The 18,192-nt window shown below is 42.6% G+C and overlaps 1 protein-coding gene across 3 annotated transcripts in view; it reads left to right on the plus strand.

Annotated features, from left to right (window-relative positions):
* Positions 1–18,192, plus strand: part of bahcc1b (BAH domain and coiled-coil containing 1b) — a 277,536-nt gene that overhangs the window by 205,990 nt on the left and 53,354 nt on the right. For all 3 annotated transcript variants that reach the window (XM_041216621.1, XM_041216623.1, XM_041216622.1), the window contains exons 15-20: positions 4,855–4,987; positions 6,647–6,917; positions 8,422–8,667; positions 9,970–10,176; positions 11,719–12,077; positions 16,882–16,980. In XM_041216621.1, the coding sequence (XP_041072555.1) occupies positions 4,855–4,987; positions 6,647–6,917; positions 8,422–8,667; positions 9,970–10,176; positions 11,719–12,077; positions 16,882–16,980 (1,315 nt within the window). The remainder of the gene's footprint in view (positions 1–4,854; positions 4,988–6,646; positions 6,918–8,421; positions 8,668–9,969; positions 10,177–11,718; positions 12,078–16,881; positions 16,981–18,192) is intronic.

Raw genomic sequence — 18,192 nt, forward strand, 5'->3', positions numbered from 1 at the left:
CTGGAAGCTAGAGTAACTAAAAGGCAAGAATCTCAGATGGTTTATTATGAATTTAACTTTCCTAAACACTGTTAGGCGTGGGTCTGTTCTCCAAGAGTACACTGAAAAGTTGAATGAGTATGTTTTGGCTCCCATTTTTAGGAATACATTTATCTCACCTCCCCCTCCCTGATCCAATTATGAACTCTAATCATTTGTTTTAATACTCCGCACATTAATATCATCAGTCTGTTGCCTGATGCTGGCATCAGCTGAAGCGAATCTAGGGCCCACAATCTTAAACATTTAAATATCTGATTTCACTTGCTAGTGACACAGTGATAACATCTCTATTTGACTGTTGGCACAGTTTGCATTATGTAATCCAAAGCACGAAGTGTGATGCCAAATACTGAAAGTTAAGATCATTTGCAGTATACACTGTAGCAGCCATAAGCAATGTGAATACATGAACTGCATCACGCTGTACTGGCACAGTAATCTGAAAGGTTTCCTGAACATGCTGTAGACATGTCAGCAATCTGAAATAAGAAGCATTTTTATTCTTGACGGAGCTGTCATTTTTTTTAAGTTTCCAAACAGGATCTGAAGAGGCAGAATTAATGAAATAATGCTGCCATTTTAACTTCTGGACTGCAAAACATTGAACTTTCTAAAATACCAATTGCATGGATACAGTCTCTTAGCAGATGTTATAGCGGAAACCAGAGCTTTCCTGTTGGCTACTGATGGCATTCATGGAAATAGGACTTTTAGAGCAGTGTCTGCTTCTCTCAGAATTGAGCACCTTCAAAAGGGTGAAGATACCACCTGAATATAAAACAAAATTCAGGGTTCTTCCATCCTATTGCCATTGTTGGAATTTGATGAAAACTGTAAAAAGCTGAATCGCATTCAGTTTAATCTATACCATGTATTTGCACATCTGGCTAGATAAATCCACGTTCAAGTCCACAGAATTTTCACCCAAACCAAATCTGGAAAGTCTGCTCCATTTAGACACAGAAGGCCGCTTTTCACTTATGAGTAATGTTTTCTTGAGTCTATAAAATACTTAGTCAACTGATAACTGGTCCCCATTCTCACTGAACTATCCATTTAATTAGGTCAACTCAACATCTCATTACTCATGGCATAGACCAAACAGCCAATATAAATGATGGACATCTTAAGTTTCTAATTGCATATTGTAAATATAATACAGATATTCGAAATAAATGAGGGTTTATTCCACAGTATAATTTATGTATGGTTTAGAGAAGAGTCAAAAGTTGTACAGTCAGCAATATGCCCAGGAGTTTAGAACTATTTATTTTCAAAGAGTGAGACTGGAGAGAATAGACTATTCTTAAACAAAAGAATTTATTCAGATTAAATGGAACTTGACAAGATGCAAAGGTTGCACTACAGTTTCTTACCCATTAAACTTTCCACTTTTGTCATGCTAACCATATGAAGTTAATTCTGTTGAGTTCTATTGGTGCTCGTGTAGTTGACCAGGGGTCTCCTTCCCTCTCATGCATGAGCAATTTAGGACATTGGTGACACTTGGCTCTAAGGTCAGGAAAGGGCAACAGGCCTTAAGGTCAGTGTAAGAGCAGTCATGTGAGATTTGCTAACAGAACCAATGCTGACTGTGCAATTTGAACCCAGGATCATGACCCATTTCATTCAGAATCAGATTACAGGCTACTCAGGCACTAAATTAAATAAATAAAAGTTAAAATTATGGAGACAATTTCTCTTTTGTTGTTCCGAGCAGGGATTTAGTTAAGCAATAATTTGCCCTAAAGAGCAGTAGGTGATGTTTGATTGAAAGAAGGGCTCAAAATTGAACCTCGAATCAAGGAGTTTGCCAGTTCCTTTGACAACTCAAGCGAGGGTTTAAAATAATGGAGCATATTGTATCTAACCATTCTATGCAACGTATTCAATCCTTTCCATGTCATGTAATTATGAACATCAATGTTCTTGAAATGTTCTCTGCACTGAAAACCTGCCACTTACAAACTGCCTCAGTTGAGTAAATGGGGTGAGCTGATTCTGATTTGCACAATATATATTTGGTCTATTTCTCAAATGTCTCTATTACCACAAATATGACATTGTGGTGGTTCGATCTTATGGGGCTGGCAGCCCAACTTACACTGACAGCTCTAAACCATCCCCTACTTGCGGAAAATGCAATACAGAGCTCTGCTACCCGGCATCCAAATGCCAATTCAGTTTTGCCACTAAACACCAGCAAGTTAATTTGCTGTTTGTTGGCGGTGGGAAGATTAACAATTTAAAGAAAATACTGGTAATGTTTTGAAATGCACATGGCATCTGATTTGTAACAGACTATATACTTACAGTGATCTGACATACTCCGCTTAACTTAGATTGAAGCTACACTGTACACACTGTACTAGTCTACCTGGGGATCTTGAAGTACAAATACACCAGCCCCTAAAGGTCGCACCAGGTTAGAAAGGCCAAGCACCAGGATTTATTTCTAGTGGGATGGAATTGAAAAGTAGGGAAGTTTTGCTAAACCGCTTACGGAACCGTGGTTAGACCACACATAGAGTACTGCGTGCAGTTCTGGTCGCCAGATTATAAAAAGGATGCAGAGCCACTGGAGAGAGTGCAGAGAAGATTTACAAGGATGATACTGGAAATGCGTGGGTATACATATCAGAAAGGATGAACAGGCTGTGAAAGAGAAGGCTGACAGGTCGCTTAAGTGAGGTGATTAAAATTATGGCCAGAATTTTATTGGCCCCCCCCCCCCCCCCACCAACGCAGCGTGTCTCCCCCTGGAGGATGCGGTGAGCCATTTAAATCTCCATGCAGTTCAGCGGGACTGTAATATCCTGCCAGGCGGGAGGGGCCATAAAACCCTGGCCTATGTCATGTTTTGATTGAGTGGGTACAGAGAGAATGTTTCCACTTATGGGAAAATGCATAGCCTGATACCATCCATATAAGATACTGTCGTCACCAAGAAACCCAATGGGGAATTCAGAAGAAACTTCTTTATCCAAATATTGGTGGGAATGTGGAACTCGCTATCACAGCAAACGGTGGAAGCAAATATCACAGATGCGTTTAAGGAGGAGCTAGATAAGTATATGAGAAAGAGGGGAGTAGAAGGGCATGGACTGGTTGGGCTGAATGGCCTGTTTTTGTGCCGTATACCCTGTGCTTTATATAAAAGCATCGCATCGCCACTAAAATAACACAGCTGTGCATCAGCACAAAGTGTGTGGAATAAGTGTCTTTGCAAATGAACTGGCTCTCTGGACCTGCTTCTGCAAGCATTAAATGAATTTTTAGAAAAGGCAAGCTAATTTTAAATACGGTCACCTAAAATAGGAGCTCCTATCACTGCCACTGTTAACTGAATTAGTACAACAACAGTTGGAACTTAGATGACTTACTTCGAAGCAGAGCATTTTGTGCACTTTTTTTTGGAGTACCAGAGGATTTACATTTCTTCGGGCTGCAGATCGAACAAGAGCCTATAGGCAAGGGATTTAAAAACGTGGGCATGCACATTGGCTTTTGTTCACAGTATCTCCAGCGTAGATAGTTTTTCCCACAACAGTAATAACTGGGTGTTGTGGGCCCCGAGAGAAATGCTCGCTGATTGCTAGCACCAGAAAAAGGCCTTCCCCCCCACCCCCCCACCCCGCCCCATTACCCAGTGATTGAGATTTGCTTTACTGTTTTCTTACTCCTGTGTGATCACTGACATTTCCAATCTGTGTATTAACCTTGCTACGAAAATGCTCAAAAAGCAGATGCGAGTGAACAGGAGTTTTAACAAAATTATGAGCCAAATAGCAAACAGATGGAAAGTTGAAACGCAACATCAAAATAACAAGAGGTCACATTTCAGTTCCTTGACCTTACCTACCCAAATCTTGAAAAAGTAGATTTTTTTTTTCGGGTATGTTGGCTGCTATCCCTATATGAGATTGTTCTGATCGAATCCAGATGAGATCATGTAGCTATGGTTTCACTGCAAAAGCAGCAAATCTCAGGTTCCACCAGCAATGCTGAGGATTGTTCGGCAGTCTGTCAGTACGAGGAAACAGTTACAGAGGATGAGCAAACAGGTCAGGTTTGACTTTCCTGATTATACTCTGACAGCACCCACGTCCGACATCAGTTTAAAATCGTTTATGCTCCAAAACTACTGCGTACAAGGTTTTTACAATGGGTCTGCAGTAAAAAATGTTAGTAGCGAATCACCATAGTTATTTCCTCTGATCTATTGTCACTTTCTGCTTCAAAGAAAACTGCAACACATGCATCAGGATGGTAATTTAATACTGCCCGGTGCATGAACTGACTCGAGAGCAGAGGTGAGTGCAAATGCTGAGAGAGCATTTTTGTCATCACAATTAACCTGACCTTGAATTGAATGTGTTCTTTCAGTGTAAAGGGGATTGAAATGTATGGAAAGTGGAGTTGTTACCATCTGTTCTGCACATTTTTCTCATTGTCTTTTAATATCCATCAATGTACTTTTGTGAAATGGGGCGGGGTGCAGGGCAGGGGAGAAAGAAATCAATGGAAAATGTACCTAATTCTCAAAATGGAAAATTCCTCAGCGTTAATGTCCCAGTGGTCAATTAGAAACTTGATGCTGAATGACTCGGAGTAGAAATCTATCTATGAGCTATTCGAAAGCAGCAGTGAATAGTCTAATGGTGATCTAGTTTAATTAGTGATTCAGAGATTACCACATCAAGCTGGGTCTTGCTCAGCGAGGCCAAGTGGGCCTGTCAGGATGTGTTTGTTACAGTAATCGCTTAGATAATGCAGAGTACTGAAGGTGGCCTTTTCTTTGTGTATTTCTAGATCCATCAGGACAGGCCTGAGCCTCCTCTGTGAGGAACTGAGGAACGAAGGGGAGCCCAAGAAGAAGAAGTGCAAACTTCCTGGGAGGGAGAGCAAGGAACAGGAATATGGCGGCAATAAGACTGGGTCAGAGGTCAGTAAATCAATCTTGATGGTGTAACAAACAAATGTGTCTCATGTTTGGGCTATTCTCTTCTGATGGCTCAATTAATAAAGAATAAGTTCTGTATGGATGGAGCTGAACCTTGCTGACATACAATATTCCTCCAACTTCATTCCCCACTCGCTCTGAGCTGGCTGATCTCAGCTCGTGGCTGGTGATAGCGGTGCTACAATAAAGTTCAGCATCCTCAGATAGGGAGGGAGAAATCAGCCAGTGAATTCACACCTGATCACTATCCCATGACTCCTACTGGGATGAACGCGCATCTGAACATCAAGCAAAGACCCATCGGACTGAGCTAGGTATTGATGTCTCCCTGCTTCCCACTCTATGTTGGTCATGTCTACCAATGGTCTTTTTCATGATGTACACATAGTCACTTGGATGGTGGACAGCACCCATGCTACTTCCTACATTACAACAGAGATTCCACTTCAAAAGTAAAGCACTTTGGGAGCAGACAGAGGTTGTGAAAGGCATTATTTAATACAAGACTCTCTTTCTTTCACAAGTTGGCACTTTCAAAAGGAAGAGGGGCGGATATTAGAGGAAAAACTATTTTGCTGTGACAGCAAGTTCTTCTGTTGAGACTTTTAGGAAAATTTACATTCCAAGATTGAAATTTATTTTAAAAGCTGAAACAAACCTGCGGCTTTAAAGACATCATTTACCATTCGTGAGCTCTGGAAGACATACTGAGGAGAGTGCATCTGACAGTGTTCCCAGGCAGGAGACGCTATAGCTGTATTAAATGCAAACTGACAAAAGTTGTAGTGGGAACAAGACAGTTGCAGCCAGTGTGAATAAATCAGGTGGGGCAAACAGGATGAAGGACGGGGACAGAACTGTTGTGTTGCCGGATTCCATTTCAACCTATCCTCCTTCAGGTACCAAGCCCTAAGAGGGCATTGGCAGCCGTGGACTTCCATTGGATTGGTCCATGATTATGCTTGGCAAAGTGGTTTGCCATTGCTTTCTGTGGTGTGGCTGACCAGGAAACTCTCCCCAGTCTCACTGCCTGCCATCAGGCATGTTGGAAGGGTTTACAGGCAGACAATCAACCTGCTTGGCCACGTTATGAACTCACCTTCTGTGACCATCAGGTCCTGGAGTTTTTTCCTGCTTAGGTTATCTTTGCTTGTAGGGGTTGTGTTGCTCATGTCTTTCCCTCGTGAATTCTTCTTCCTGCATCATGTGCATCTTTTCTCAATGGAGATGGGTGGAGGAATGTGGAAAGACCTTTCTCATTCTATGTTCTACACATCAGAACACTTGTGTTTTCTTCAGGAAATATTTCAGACACCTCATGGACTTAGGGCCCATCAAGTAATGATTTCAAGGGTGAGAAGTCCAGCGGAGGAATTCATTTGATAACAGCATTCAGGCAGCATAAAATGGGGGGAATCATTTTAACAGTTAGATTCAACCTTTCAAACTGTTTTAACATTACAGTTTTGGGAAGGAACCAGTTAGCTTTCAGGGGTATTTTGGCAAATTGGAACATTGGTCCAAGATAGACTTTGGTGTTACAGTAACGAAACGGTTCTCGAAGTAGACACTAGGAACATACATCAATGTAAATAAATGGTAGCATCTTTTAATCTCACATATAACATGGATTTCTTTCAGATTAAACCAAGGGCCAAAAAGGACACCCCTCAAGCCAGCCTCACGTCTAAATTGGGAAAGTACAGCTCAAGGCCAAAGCAAAAAGTACTGGGCAAAGCTGCAAGTAAATCACACACGACGGCCATCCTGAAATCAGCCAACACCAGTCCTTTTAGGGGGAAAACATCAGCCCTGCCTGGCAAGATTCAGAAGCGACTGGGAAAAGCAAAGACTGCCTCAATACCACACAGCCAGGATAGAGCAAAACATATTGCAGCAACTTCTGAAAAGGGTAAGTGTGCTGCTAAAAGATGTGGAACTAAGTCTCGCGTTTCAGAAATGTAATGGCGTCCACAAGTCATAAAACAACTTGCACTCACCTCATGATTTAAAAAAAAATTGGAAATCTGAAACAGATACAGAAATGCTAAAAATTCACAGCAGGTTTGACAACACCTGAGAGCACAGACAAGTTAATAATTACAAGTGTAATCCTTCATTAGGACTGGAGAAGTGAATGGCATTTATATAGAAACAAAACAAAGGGAAAAGGTGAAAACACATAAGTTCTTCCTCCCTCGCACACACGTTTTAAATTTAAGTTTATTGGGATGAATCTCATCCTCCCCACCTCTGTGAATGGTTACTAACACTAGAGTGTCATGTTTAATACAAGTGCAAGAATTAACCAATCATTGGTCAATATTGTGCCCTGATTGGTACTTGTAAATTGTTCTGGTCACAAACTACTTATCTGGGTTTTGTCCCGTACTCACACATTGGAGTAGTTCTATGACTTTGAAACACTCATTCTAGGACAAATTTACAGATGACAGGAGCTAAATTTTAAATCTAGGTCACCTATGCACACAATCCTTTTTATCAAGATGCTGAAGAACTTAGGCTATCTGGAATTGCCCTTTGAAAACATGGAGAAATGAGTCTCTTTCACAAGACTTTTACCTGCCACAAATCTCTGGCGTAGGCTGATAGGTTAGATCATTCTCTTGAGGCGCATGTTTTTAAATTATTCAGTTTTATTAGGCAATCTCCTGTGGCATTGCACAAATTGGGAGTCAAGTAGTCCTCAGGTGAAGCAGGATTAGAGGGCGGGGTGAATGGACATGCAGGTGGAATTTAGTTCCCATTTTAAAAGTCATGTTGTTGTAGTGTTCAATTCTTCTGTGATTGATTGTGAGAGTCTGGTAACTGACCTATGTTCACTTTGCTTGATTGGTTAAGCCTGGGTGATGACTCAAGCTAAAATGAATAGAGTCACGAGAAGATACTAGAAGCTAGAGCAGGGATAAGCAAGAATACAGACATTTTGTGATTGCAGGGATACTTCAAAGCACTGTAAATGCACCTGTTGCCCACTTAGAATCTAGTGTCATCTCTGCATTGCTCTGAGGAAAAGTCAAACATATAAAATTGACAACAGTTGTGCCCCTAATTTTATACATTATACTTTGATTTTCTGTTATTATTGAGAGTTGCATTGAAAGTTTTATAGGCATATTGAAAAGTAGGGTTGGTGGGAATAAGGGAGCATCTTTACAGTACAGGCAGGAGAGAGAAAGACTATACCTCAATTTTATGGCTAGTGAGAGGACTTAAATACAGTGTGACAGGATTACATATGCAGTTTCCCATTGTGAATTTATAATGGGGAAAGTTGGCACAAAAGTCTGATGAAACATGGCAACAGGAATTAGAGTTTTGTAGACAGAAAGTGCATGTGGACACAAGCTTTCTAATATAATAATTGAAGACGCCAACTTTATTTTCAATTACAGCCTTGAAAATGGAATCGGGAGAAGAAGATGGTTTATCGAGTAGTAAAGCTACTTTTTCAAAAAACAAAGCGGCTCAGAAGGCTAACTCTGTCATTAAAAAGAAACCCGGTATTCAACAAAAAAGGAGGGCTGTTGGAGTCAAAGTACAGAAAGCCAGCAATAAGAAACAGAAGCAGGAAGCTCAGCCAACGGTGAATGAAAAGGAATGGATGTCCACAGAGAGTGATGGTTTCTCTTCAGATGCTGGTATGCTGCTTACGGGTACTATGCCTCATAAAACCACTGAGGAATTATAACATGGAAGCAGGCCATGTGGCCCAACCAATCTGTATTAGTGCCTATCCACAAGAAGTAATCCTGTGTGCCCAGCTTGTTTACCTAATTCCTTATCCTCCTTTTGTTCATCCATCCAATTTGATATGGTTTCTGCTTCGCTCACTAATTCTGCTAGTGCGTTGCACAGATTCAAATCCCTCTGAATAAAAAGTTGTTTCTGCTTTCTGTCCTAAATTTCATATCTAACTTCAATATCCCTGTCTGCTCGTTCTCTGGTTTCCATCTACTCTACCCCATCCGTTCATAAATTTACACACTTCTATCCAATCACCCTGTAATCTTGCCTAGTCGAATAGAAACAGGGCCCAAATTTTCAAGCCTATGCTCCAATTCAAAATATCTGCTTTTGAAATAAAGAGGTGCCTCTGAAGTCAATGGACTTCTGGCTGGCTCGCTGCATTTGCTGCGGCAGGGCTGGAAAATCCCGGCCACCCTTTCCGGAACAGTACTAATGTGACATAGATGGATTAATGTTGGCCCCGTGCACAGTATCTCTGTGCGCAACACTGATTTATCAATACTTGGCAGAATTACATCATTGGGTCTACTTAAATCCACAATTCTTCATAAGGTGAATTGCAGGATAATAGCTTGACTGTAACAAGGGATTACTGAGAAAAGGTGAGATGCCTCAGTACAGAGAGGGAAACTATTAGTGGACAAGTTCACCTATCCTCAATCACATGCCTCTTAATTTCTGGGGTAATTAGCAACAGTGGCAGAGACTTGAAAGCTGAGTGACTGATTACAGTTTTTTGGCCAGGCTTCTCATCAACTGAAACCCACTATAACTGGACTGTTTCCCTTGCATCACAAGTGAAAAATGTAGAGTCCTTTTTGAATAGCACCTCCAAGGCAAGAGACAACAAACTTACCACTCATTCAGAGATTCAGAATCTCTGTTAAAGTGAGGTCTGTATTAGTCAGTAAGAGAACTATTTCAAAGTTAGATAATCCATTTTAGAAACAATTGACATCTTGAATTGTACATCCTATTGACAGTTTGAGATGTGACCAAACTGGCTGGAGTACCATGCAGGCTGGTGAACTTGCGCCCAGTAGTTTGTCTTCACATTGACCAATTGTCAAAACAAATTCTGCTACCTTCAACACTGTATTTTGTCCACATAATTAAAGTATTAAGGAATAATCGAATGGACACCTGCACAAACGTGTGTGCTAATTTTTTTCCCCCATCTTTCTCTGGCCCAGATATGAGTGAGCATGACAACAACTATAATAGTGCTGATGGCAGTGATGTCATCACTGAACTGCCAATCAAAGACTCCAACCTGGGGTTGCGCACAGAATACTCGACAACACTCGCTGCAACCGACATTGGCCCATCACCTTCCTCTGTCGTGAAGCTGGAAGCCAACCAGAAAGCAAAGAAGAAAAAGGAAAGGCAAGGCCTTCTGGGTAAGTAGCAGGTAATGCTTAGAAGAGCAGGTCAGAGCTGGGAATCCTGCAGAGAGTAACTCAACTCCTGACTTCCTAAAGCCTGTCCACCAGCTATACGGCACAGGTCAGGAGTGCAATGGAGTACTCTCCACTTGCCCAATGAATGTGGCTCCAACAACACTCAAGAGCTCAATACCATCCAAGACAAAACAGCCCAGTTGATGGCACCTATCCACCACCTTAAACATTCACTCCTTCCACCACTGGTACACAGTGGCAGCAGTGTGTATCATGTACAAGATGTACTGCAGCAACTCACCAAGCCTCCTTCAACAGAATCTGCCGAACCCACCACCAGCTAGAAGAATAAGGGCAGGAGACACATGGGAACAGCAGTACCTGCAAGACCCCCTCCAAGTTACTCACCATCCTGACTTGGAAATATATCACCATTCCTTCAGCATTGCTGGATCAAAATCCTGGAAATCTCTCTCTAACAGCACCTTGGGTCTACCTGGACCAGATGGACTGCAGCAGTTCATGAAGGCAGCTCACCATCGCCTTTTCAAGGGCAGTTAGGGACGGACAATAAATGCTGCCCTTGCCAGCAATGCTCACATCCCAAGAATTAATATACATATATTAAAAAAAGTTGCCTCCAACACAGCACAATCACAAACTGAATGGAGTGCACATAAGAAGCTTGGCTGATGGCGAGTTTCCCTCTTTAAATTTAATTTTTGTAGCCCATTCAAATAAGTATGACGTCTGCCCAAGAATGAGAGCCAACTGTCAAAAAACAGCCATAAAAGTTCCAAACAAAAGCCTCATAAATGTACTTTGCAATAAAATCTGTTAATAGGGACCACCTGCCACATGTAACCACAACTGCATACTTCCATTCCCAGTTCTGATTTTATTATTAGGAAAAAAAACATGTCCATAGGAAACTTGCATGATCGGCACGTGGCCTAGGACAGCTTCCAAATGGTTATTGCAAAGAACTCAGAGCTGCTGATGATAAACAATGGTAGAGGGATTTAGTTTATTCAAATCTCATTTTACTTCACAGCTGTGCAGAGGGACCACCTACAAATAAGGACTAATTCTGCAGTAGCCATGAATGGTCACTGTTGACAGATGCCACTGTATGAAAACAACCCATCCCCCCCCCCCCCCACCACCGCCCCCACCCCATCCCTCAAATCGCCTCAGGGAAGCTCACTGAGTCGAGCTAAATATCTACAATGATCTAACTGCGTCAAATCTTCAGCTTCTACTGTACTGTGCAGCCTTCACAGGCAATTGCTGATTCTCCTCACATTTCTGCTCCCGAGTGCCGAGATGGATTAAAGGCCACCGGAGGCATTCCGTGTGCTTGATGAATGGGCTGGATTTGGCTAAGTGGGGGGGGGGGGGGGGGGGGGGGGGGGTGTGTGTGTGTGTGTGGGGGGGGGGTTTGGTTGGGGGTGGGGGGTGGGGAATGGGTGAGTTCCTGCTTTTCCTCTTGGATTGGCCAGCGCGTGTGTGAATTGTAAATTCCTCTCCTTGTGATTCCAGGAACTCTCGGATTTTCCAGTGCAGATGGAGATGTGAAGATTAAAAAGCGCCCTGTCAAGCATGGCCTGGAATCTAGCAATGCAGTGAAAAAGACTGAGAAGCTGCCGGCCATTAAGAAAAAAGCGCTGAGGGCAGGAGAAAAGAATAAAAAGCTGAAGAACGCTAAGGGGGGAACAGAGGTGACAATTTGGCACCGTTTTGAATCTGACCTACGGCCCCTGCTGCACAATGAGAGATTAATTCCCAGTGATCCTTCCGTACCCACAAAACTGGCATCCAGAAGGCAGGCCAAGAAAGGCTCTGCCAACAGGTGTAAAAACATCACCAGAAAAAGCAAAGTACTGCAAGCAACTTTCAAGGTAGGTTTTAGAAAAGGCAACGCACCTTCCAACCGGAACTAATTGTTTTACATCATTGCCCTGGACTGTTGTGTATTAGCAAGCGCCTTTTAACTCCGGGCGTTTTACTGATAAGTTGTTTAACCTCAAAAGATTTCAGTAGTTTTCGGTTTTATTTCGTGGCTCCTTCAGCCATGTCCAGTACCTCTGCCAGGTTTCGCTCTTCCCCCCGTGAAAAATGCGTTTTTTAAATTTGTTTTCAAAGCCCCAGTTTCAGCATCCCTGCCACTTGGTTACCCACGTTCAGCCGAAAGACTGCAGCATATCAGCCACAGTCGTGCCTCCAGCTGCTGTCATTGTGTCCTTATATCAGATGACAGGAAACCATTTTGCACAGTGGGATGGATTTCTTTGAGGATTTGATCCCAGTACTATGTCACCACAAGCACACCTCAATCACTGACCAGCACCGCTCACCCATTGAGGATAACCAAATCCGACAACGTGCCAATAAAGATTTCATTTAGAATTGTTTATTTTTTTCACCTTAGCCGCGTATTCTCTCCCCTCCCCCGCCCTCTCCAACTTTAAATCTCCCTATATCACATATGACAATAGCAGGACAGATTTCCCTCTGAATTTTCCTGACTCCCACTGTTCGAGCAGCACTCCTCGATTCTGTGTTTCGCAGTGATAGCTCAGCCATGACTGGAGGCTAGCAGTGCAGAGAGTCTCTGGCATGAGCCCAAAGCCTGCTACTGTGTGATACAGTGTCTTACTCCAGCAGTCTGCTGCGCTGATCGGATTGCCAGAATCTTAAAGCTAAACTGCCCGTAATTCAACAAGAAAAAGTGAAATGGCGGTGGCATCTTAAGATGTTTCACCAATTCTTTGCATGTCTGCGTTCTGCAGATTAATAAAGGCTGATTTCAGACTGTGTCAGAAATCGGTGGTGCGGGGGCTGGAACAGGTAGTGCTCCCCTCCTCCCAACCACCCCACTTAAATCCTGGGCCTCGTTTACAATCCACAACTCCTGTCACCTGCCTGAAGCCAGCAGCAATGATTTTTGGCAGGCGGATGGAGGTCGAGAATGGTGGTGGTTGGCGGGGAGTGGGGTGGGGGGTGGTGGTGGTGGAGTGGGTTGGGAGGATGGTGGAGTGTGGCAGACCAAGACTCAACCTGGGACCATATGAACATACGAGCAAGGAGCAGGAGTAGGCCATTCAGCCCCTCGAGCCTAGTCTGCCATTTCAAAAGATCATGGAAATGATCCACAGCACGTTACACAATGGTCAGTGGGGGGGAAGGGATGGGTAAGTCTACATCCCGGGGATGGAGGAGTTTCTGGAGAGGGTAGGCCCAAGGTACACTATTGGGGCATGGAGGAACATTCCTGCTCCTCCAAGGATATCAGGAAACTTTAAAATTGAAGATGAAATCACTTACCTGAGCCAGCTGTGGCCACTATCCTCTATTTGAATCTTTGAATTTAAACAGGTCAAAATTGTGAACGCACAACTTGAACCCTTGACACCCCAACACACCCCCTTCCCCCCACCCCTTCGCTATCCAAGCCCCTAACCACATTGTTCCTACCAAACAGACCAGGAGTTGAAATTAGCCCCATGGTTTTGATGTACATTACATGATTTTCAAATTTAAATGTCTTTAAATTGACTGCTCACCCCTTGCTACAGCTCCCTATTTCCACAAATCCCTCCAATCCGAAACACCAAGCTCAGTACGTAGCCCTGTTTCTCCAGCACTAGCCAAATGCATTTCTTGCACTTTGCTTATCTTTGGTGCCCACCTGCCTGGAATTTCCTCTGTGCATCACTCTGCCTCTCCACCTCCCACTCCTCCTTCAAAAGCCTCCTTAAAACCCACCTCGTTGACAACAAGCTTTTGGTCCCTCTTCCCTATACCTCCATTTTGAGTTCAGCACTCATTTTCCCTCACATCCCATGCGAAATGCTTCGAGACCCGTTTTCTACATTAGAAACACTATATAATTCCAAGTTGTTGTTGCTGTTGGACTTGCTAATTACCATGTTCTTTGCACCAATCTACAGCAAGGAAGGCCTCCATGTCTGTCTGTTTCTGTTTTGTCTGATTGTCGACTTATCCGTTTTTGGCTGCAATTTACTTGACAGCAATTTCTTAAAATATTTATTTGTTTAAAAGTCTCGCTGCTCCATGCTGAGCTGAATCATGTGACGGCATATTTGTGGTAGACTTTGCTCCATGCTCACCAGCAACATTTTCGTTTTAAATAAATAAGTTTTAAAAACCGCCTTTGAATAATTAGCAGCCCAAATTGGGCCGGCCATCTGTGTAGCAGGGGACAGAAGGAGAGTGAATATGTAGAAGTGAGATCAGATCTCCTTCCTGCCAGATAAACAGAAAATCTGGCTACTTTTGAGTATATTTATAACTGCAAAAATGAAGAGGTGAAGCACCTCAATAGTTTCCTGGTATAATTACAAACTAGAATTTCCCATATTGTCCTTGAGCTGAGTTTTTCAATGGGCAAATTTTTGACGAGTGGTAAATATTTTAAAGTTGTGTACATTTTTTTAAAAATGCATTTTTTTTTATATAATCCAGCAGCTTTAAATCACTGAAGGTGGGCAAAATAATGAGTGCAGATTTGAGGTGACAGAAAACCAGCCTGGCTGGAATCCTCCAAGGGTTAATGACCATTGACTGGAGTTTTACTCTAGGAGGTTCTTCAAAGGCCTGTCATGAGCTTTGTAACATTTGCTCTTCATTTTGCTATAATTAGAAATTTCATGGACGAGTTGTTGCGCTGGTGCAGGGCCCTCACCTTACATCACTGTGGTCAAGAAATTAAGTCCCAGCAATCCGTCAGAAATATGAGTAGCTTAAAGACTTATCAGCTTGGCTTTCAAGGCAGATCAGACCATCATCAGAGAAGCTGAATCTATCGTGTGCTTCAGTGGACACACAACTTGCAATGTGGCAAACCTCCTAATCCCATTACCTCACAATCCTGCTTTCAGTGATGGCAGAGGTAACGGTGGAGTCATGAGGAATAATGAACTATTGCTAGTCGAATAACGCCAGCTATTTGAGCACTGAGAGAAAATTCGAATGCCAGTGCGGAAACAGAACAAGGTTACAGTTCATCTTACTCTGAAAGTATAGAGCAGAATTTTACGGTCCCCCACTGGCACCTGCCCGCCCGCCCCCGACCCTGTCTTCCATTTTACAGGAGGCGGTGGAGACGTCGGGCTGCCTGCCCACCCTTGGGCCTATTGAGTCCCTTGAGGGGCCAATTAATGGCTGCCTTAATTGCCTCATCCTCCCCAGAGGTGGCCCACGCCAGGTCAGTATCCCGGCAGCTTTTACTGGACGAGCTGGTGTTGGGCAGCAGGGGGACTGGTGCCTTCTTTGGGGATCCCCCACCAGGCCATACACCCCCTTTAACCCTCCCCCTCCAGCCTCTTAAACGTGGCTGCACAGCCCCTTCACCCCCCTCACTGGCGTCTGCCAGCCAGATGCTGCTGATACCCCAGACCTACCTTGAAGAATCCTGCTTCAGATACCGAGAAGTAGGCTTAATATCTTGAGCAAATTAACAGCAAGTCTTTATCAACAACTCATAATTATATACATGTGTACAGTGGAGGGTACAGGTATGGAGCTGACTCCACTCTAGGTCTTTACACATCTCTAAACTGACCCTGACTCTGGGTCATGTGCTTTCTTGCATCACTGTGCTCAGTCCCACATTAACCCTGGACGTACCAGGCCCTACTACTACAAACCTGAAGCCTGGCCTCCATCAGTTCTTCTTCTTTGGGGTGCCTGTTGTCCCTGCCTGACGCTACTGGGATACTGAGCTTCTGGCCAATCAGTATTAAACAGCCGATATCAGTGGGGATGCGTTCCCTGTCAACTTTACAGGTAGCAAGGCAGGAAATCCTGCCATCCGAAAAATCATCCTACTAGTAACAGAAAGAGTAAGAACATAAGGGTTTCTAGATGAGAAAAGACCAAGATTCATCTTGTTAACTTTCCACCATCCTGGTAGTTGCATGCTGTGACAATAATTGCGTTGTTGAGTAATCATGGCAATCGATCTCTATCAATTAGTTGACAACAGACCCAGATATGACACAAGAACAGCCCCAGTGTTCGGAGAGCTTTGGGACCATAGGTCCAAAGTTGCCATTTTCCTCCCAAGCACAATATCAAGAATGTTTCTATCCATTCTGTAACTCTTTATTTGAATTAGTGGACAATTGGCTTTACAGATATAATATAATTGATCATGTACCTGCAATTAGAAATTTGCAAATATTCAATATTCGCATGGTTTGAAAAAGAGCATGGCTGTGGAACAGTTGACTGTAATGGTGGGACTGAATGTCAGATAGTGTGCTTTGGACTGCAATTTTCTATTTTACATTTATAGCCACAATGCCCATTTATTCAATTCATAAAGCTGAAGAAAGCAGCATTCGCTTTGAGAAATGCCTTAAGAGGACAACTTCCGTCAGCTAGCTCCTTAGATGAGCAGGTCTGTTGTGTCTCTGCATTACCACCTTGTTACCTTTTAGTGAAAGGGCAGGGATCAGATGAGCATCGCCCTCATATTGCCCTACATTCTCCTGTGTAACTCATGCCTGGACAGGAAAGGTTTTTTTTTTCACTGATGTTAATTGTGTCTCAAAGGTTGACTGCATTCTCTGGAATGAATCTTCTTTAAATGGAACTTCCACATGGGATTTGCTTTTATTTTGGAATTGAACCCAAGCTTCGTGCACTGCCATTTACACTTTTGTTTTTCTGCGTCAGAAATCAAGTGGACTGTGCCTTTTACAAAAAGGAGCCAATCCAACTGACTATAATCGGAATAGGCTGAACAAACTAAAGAGCAAACTGCCAGTGAAAGAGGTGAGAAGACAAAACAAGAAGTACCTTTATACAATAGCAAACCACCTCCGTAAATGAATCAGTGGCTCTGAATACCCAGAGGATTCAGGAATTGCTTCATTTTTCAGCTACCATTTATATGAATAAACTATTTAAAAATGATTTGATAAAATGCAGGGGGAAACATGAATGATCACCAAATAAAAACCGAGAATAGTGGTTCTTAGTCAAATGATTGAACAAAATGTCTGGTCAAGCTGAGCTGAATTGAAATGCAGAATAACTACTAAAGGATGATATAACCTCTGAGAAAAACACCAACAAATTGGTAACTTATTAAATTACGTTTTAAAAAAAAATTAAATGCGTGTTCACCTGTGTAGTTTTAAAGACATGCGTTTAAAGAGAATGTGTTTGAGAATGTTAGATGCCAGGATAGTTTTACTACTGTCATCCCACTCCTGAAGGTGTATTAATCTTTCATGAAATAACTGATAATGAGTATGGCTCAGGATTAAATTATATACAGAATCTGAAATGTGTAGAATGGGATTAATGTTTGCAAATAACTGCATCATTCTGTGCTTGACTTGCCTGATTCTCTTGTGTCCCTTAGCGCATATTGTGCCGTACCTCTACTTATCTCAGCAGTCATTTCCCATAATTTGCTTGAAGATAACAGAACAAAAATAGTCAATTGTTTTTGTGATTTTGGAATTATTTATCCAGCTCCTCAATCACTTTACAGTCTAGCCAACAGTATCCAGTTCATTCAGATCATCTAATAAGGAGCATTCAAACCCTCCAATCTAATATGCGTTATCTACATATGTGTTCCCTGGGGAGAGAATCCAGTCCTTGGTGGTTTGGTTGTTGTATGTGTGATAGTCTTCACAAGAGCAATTAGGGATGGACAATAAATACTAGCCTAGCCAGCGATGCCCACATCCTATGAACGAATGCATTTTAAAAATCGAATGGTAGAGTTTTCCCTGGTAGAATGATGTATGGTAAAGAGATGAGGGCTGTACATATGATCTGCAGCATTAAAGAGACTATACAAATATTTGTCTGAAAGTTATAATGGGGAATAAGACCTTGTTCTGTGACAGTTAAGAGAAACCATTGTTACAACTGCTGAAAGTAAGGTCAGATCTTTAGTTTTACAGACACTTAAGTATTCGTGATCAGCATCCTTCGATCTATGAAAGATGATGGGCACCCAGCAATCTA

This window comes from Carcharodon carcharias, chromosome 22 (genome assembly GCF_017639515.1).
Source record: "Carcharodon carcharias isolate sCarCar2 chromosome 22, sCarCar2.pri, whole genome shotgun sequence".
Taxonomy (NCBI): Eukaryota; Metazoa; Chordata; class Chondrichthyes; order Lamniformes; family Lamnidae; genus Carcharodon; species Carcharodon carcharias.